The following is a 4,870-nucleotide window of genomic DNA, read 5'->3' as shown; positions in this document are numbered from 1 at the left end:
AGGAAAAGAAAAAAAATGAAAAAATGGAAATAAAGTGTTTGTAAATGGGGAGGGGAGGGAGGAGTGAAGGGAGGGCAGGGACAAGGGGAAAAAATGAGAATCAAGACCTATTATGTAAAGGTACAGAATCCCAATGATGAATGTAACTGTATTGTATACCTAGATTGTACCAATAAACTCAATTAAAAAAAATATTAAACAGTTACCATTAAAAAAAAAAGACCCCAAGAGCTGAGTTCTAGCTGCGCTCATTTTGAGTGGGATGTCACTGCTCCCAGCCCTCAGTGGACAGAGCTGGGAGACAGACTGTGACTGATAACTTCTGTGCACACAACACTATTTACTTCTACGTTCACAGGGCTACATAGGTGATTTTAAAAGTCAACCAGGATGCAGGGAAACAATAGGCATGGGAAAAGCTGTGACAAGTAACTCTAACTGTATTATAAATACGTAACAATCCAAGTACCTCGGACAGTGGAGTTTTGCTTGGATACTTTAAATCTAAAGACAAGAACACTGCACATGCACACTCAAGCCCTCTGCTTTACTGGCTACATCTACAGGTCACAGCGATGTGGGCTGGCAATTCTTACACTACTTGCTTTGTATACTAGGAGTAGTAGACATATATACTATGGTTGGTATGTGTGGCTGGACAAATACATACAAATATTGTAAGTAGGAAGAGCTACATTTCTTGAGAAATGTAGAGAAAATAAAGGAAAGGCAGGAATAAAAAAGGTTAGAAAAAACCAAGTGACGCTACATACAGAATCTTAGAGGTTTCTACATGGATTCACACTTTGTTGTTTTTTGTTTTGGGACATACTGGGGATTGAACTTGAGACCTTGTACTTGTGAGGCAGGTGGCAGCACCAACTGAGCTAAATCCCTGGACCCAAAATTTGCTTTTTAAAAATATCTAAATGACTTTTTGTTTTGTTTTGAACTTGCTAGGCATGGTGGCACACACCTGTAATCCCAGCACTCAGGAGTTCGAGGCCAGCCTGGACTACATAGTGAGTGTGAGGCCAGTTTGGACTACATTTTGACATACTGTCTCCAAAAAAAATAAAGAATTCAGTTACAAGTGTTTAAAAATAGAACCTTTTTGTTAATTTTATGGTTTTCTTGTTTTGATTTTGTTTTCCAATGCTGGGGACTAAACTCAGAGCCTTCACACTAAACTGCATTTCCAGTCTTCCTTTTCGGGGGGTCGGTGGGGTTGCTGGGGATCAAACTCCGGTCCTTGCGCTTGCGAGGCAGGCAGCAGAACCACTGAGCTAAATCCCCAGCCCTCTCTTTTCTTTTTAATTTTGAGACAAGGTCTTGCTAAATTATTAAATTTCCCACACCAGGATCAAATTTGTAATTCTCCTGCCTCAGCCTCTCAAAACTCTAGAATTACAGGCATATGCCACCACACCTGGCCATGATTGAAAAAAATTTAAAAGTTCCCAGCTTCTTCTGAAACATGCTAGGCCGCATTTTTTTCATGGCTACAACCTGATGCAGCTGAGCAGGTTTCACACTAGTTGACCCCTGATACTTCACCTCCACTTCCTCTTCATTCATTTACCTGCCTGGCCTCTGTACACTGTTGAGTTCTCGACCCTTGGACTAATCCAGCTCTTGAATTTCAGAGATCAAGTGAGATTAACTGAATCACTTGAGGTGGCACAGCAGATTAGCGGCAGAGAAGGGCCCAGGTCTTAGATCGCTTCCCTCCCAGATTGGCTCCCTCCCTCCCTCTCCACCCTCTGAGGCAGAGCAGCCTAGAAAATCTGGTAACTAATTCTGGGTCTGAGGCCCACCGTCTCCCTAGGCTGGACACGGGGCAGTCCACAGGCGGGATGAGGCCTTGATGGGGTGGGGTGGGGAGGCTGGAGAGGGCCAAGGGGCTAGTTACCCAGGAGGTCCCCGGAAGGGGTGGAGAAGAGGGGTCCCCCACTGGAGCCACCATGAACAGCACACGTGGTCTGCAGCATCACAGGTGTGTTGTCTACCTGCACCACCGCTGACAGGATGCCCGAGGTCACGGAGGGCCCACAGGCCTGGCCAAAGACGCCGAAGCCAACCACACTGACAGCAGTACCTGCCAGGGAGGGAAGAGGCAGAAGTGGGACCTCACTCCCCACCCAACCCTGTCCTCTCTTAAAGTCCAAACCTTCTTTGCCGTTTGGGTTCTGCTCTAACACTGCCATATCCACGGAGCACCCCCAGCACCCCACTGCAGGAGGAAGCCCCGACACCAAGGAGTTCCCAGCACTGCCTCTGCTGGACTACAGCTTCAGAGTGACTAGACAAAGCGGTCACTTTTTGGGGTTCCTATCAAATAGCTAGGTGCTCAATAAATGTTTGTGAAATGTTTAGCATCCTTCTGGGACCAACGAGAATCTTGCTGAAAAGAAACAGTGATGATGGCCACCAAATGTTTCCTTCCCCAAATGCTCTGCAGGAGCAGAGCAGGGCATGGCGCTAAGCACAATACAGGCCCTCCTCTCCCAGTCCTCAGCATCCCGGAAGAAAGGCATGTCAGCCCTTTTCACAGACAGGGAAACTGAGGGAAAGAACGTGAGTGGTCCATCCAAGGACACCAGGTAGCAGCTCCTGTCCTCCCTCATCACCATAGCACACTGGTTCCAGCAAACGGCACCCAGTACCTATATGGCAGCATCTCAAAGCCCTGTACTAAATGACGTCTCAAAGATGCCACGTGCTCCTCTGACCAGCCCGAAGTGTCAGGAGCCCACCAAGGCCCAGCACCCCACCCGACCCTAACCCCTGGGCTGTGCTGCCACAGTGGGGAGGCCTCTAACAAGAGCCCCAGCTATTGCCACCCTGACTCCCTGCCTCGGCAAGGATGGGGACAGGAGCGGGTACCTGGCCTGGCCTGATACATGTCCAACACTGACTGTCCTTCCCAGGGTCCAGCCCAGACCAGAGATTTCCTCGTTCAAGCTGTGTCCCTTGACCTTTACCTTCATGGAAATGCTCAGCAAGCACGGGCGTGGGGACACCATCTAGGTCCTCCTCCAGACTCAACACCGCTATGTCGTAGGGAGAAGTTTCCTGTGTGGCAAACACCACACATCCCCAAATCGCCACACTCCTGGGAACAAGGGAAACAAATGACAGGCTAGCTTTGTGGTCCTTCAGCACCAGGGAGGAAGCAAGAAGAGAGTGACAGTAAAAGTCACAGATTTGAGTCTGAATATCTGGGTGTCAGCTCAAAGACCTACCACCCAGGTAGCCCTGGGCGAGTCACTTAACCAAACATACTTTCCAAACTGCAGAGTATTTCATGGCAAAGCTTCCTGTACCTCACCATGAAAATGCACACCTGACATCTAGTGCACCCTGTGGGCCAGGCCTGGAGTTGACACCTTGTGGACATCACCTCATTTAATCTTTTTTTTTTTTTTTTTTTTTGGTACCAGGGATCGAACTCAGGCCTTTGTGGCTGCGAGGCAGGGATCAGAACTGAGCTAAATCCCCAGCCCCCTCATTTAATCTTTATAAGCCTGAAACTAGGCGCCGGTGTTATCTTCAGTTTAGATGGTGCAACGGGGACCCAGAGAGGGTAAGAAACCACACCAAGGTTACAGAGCACGCGTTCAGAGCCAGAGCAGGCATGATGTGCTTCCACACCTCTGGGTCCTTGTTCGCATACGTGCTAGCTCCTCCACAGCACACTACGGGCCAGGCTCTAGACCAAGATGTTACATGTGAACTCACAGGGAGACAGCTTAGACAAAACGTGACTCGCCCAGGATCACACAACAGCATCCTACTATGCTCTGCAGGGGGACCTTCCTTCCAGCAGACCTGGTGGTTTCCTTAGACACGAGTGGTGGGAGGGTGAGGAGCTGAGGGTCACATCACAGGGAAATCCTCATGAGTCTTCCCTATAAAATCCTGGCTATCTTGCCAGCTACCAGTGGGACCACTGTGGCAAAGCTGGGCTGGGCTAAGAGGGATCTGCAAAGGCCTGGGCGGCAGCTGGGTTTGAGCCTGGTAAGGGAAAGGTTGGGTGTTAACACTACGTGCTCCACTGCTTAGCTTGGGCCTGATCAAGCCTCTGAGGCATCAGAGAAAAGAACACGTATGAGAAAGCCACTGTCCCCACTGCCAGAGCAAGTGCAAGTAAAGGAGGGCAAAGGTGCTTTTCCCAGAAGAGGGTACAAGTGACTGCCCAAAGTCCAGCTGGCTGCCCACCAGGGTCAAACCAAACATTGTTCCAAAATACGCATATCTGCCCTGCACTCTAATTAGGGGGAGTCCACATCTGTAATTCCCATCCAGGAGGGTAGCCTGGCGAAGATCTCACAAATAACCTGTGAAAGACTGGCCCAGGAGGGTAGCATCCTTGGCCCCAGAAACTTCATCTTCTTTCAGGGTTGGAGAGGGCGTTGGTGAATTTCTGGTCAAAGGGCTGAGTGGTGTGAGGTGTAGGGCTAGGAGGCGGAGAAACTGCCCAGAATGAACTCAGACTACCACAGGGAGCTCGAAGACTCCCACCTGCATGCTGTAGTCGCAAAGCTCCTAATTCCGGAGGTGCTTGGAGCTCGGTTCTGGGCGTTAAGGGTGAGGGCGGGCCCTACACTGTGTGCGCAAAGCTGTGGAAGGGCGGAATTCACACCCGAGACCCAGGGAGGGTGAGAGTGGGGCAGCCCCTAAAGCCTTACTTGGGGGTGGCGCTGTGCACCAGGACCTTGGCCGCCTCCCGAGGGGCCACGTGCCGGCAGGTCACCACGAGGCGGGGCGCCATGGCTACTCCAGACCCCCACACGCTGCCAAACTCCACCAGCACGGCCGCGGCTGCCCAAGGAGGTCTGGGCTCTCGCAGGGACAGGCCCCGCGGCGC

At 50.7% G+C, this 4,870-nt stretch overlaps 1 protein-coding gene across 1 annotated transcript in view; it reads right to left on the bottom strand.

Annotated features, from left to right (window-relative positions):
• Tysnd1 (trypsin domain containing 1) overlaps positions 1 to 4,870 on the bottom strand; it is a gene marked incomplete at its 5' end in the record, with an annotated part of 11,085 nt that extends 6,215 nt beyond the window's left edge. The window contains 3 exons of the mRNA XM_033766334.1: positions 1,913 to 2,098; positions 2,985 to 3,115; positions 4,692 to 4,870. Of these exons, the coding sequence (XP_033622225.1) occupies positions 1,913 to 2,098; positions 2,985 to 3,115; positions 4,692 to 4,870 (496 nt within the window). The remainder of the gene's footprint in view (positions 1 to 1,912; positions 2,099 to 2,984; positions 3,116 to 4,691) is intronic.

This window comes from Fukomys damarensis, unplaced genomic scaffold (genome assembly GCF_012274545.1).
Source record: "Fukomys damarensis isolate Sample0158 unplaced genomic scaffold, DMR_v1.0_HiC HiC_scaffold_20, whole genome shotgun sequence".
Taxonomy (NCBI): Eukaryota; Metazoa; Chordata; class Mammalia; order Rodentia; family Bathyergidae; genus Fukomys; species Fukomys damarensis.
The sequence above is the reverse complement of the archived record's forward strand: the minus strand, read 5'-3'. Positions and strand labels throughout refer to the sequence as shown.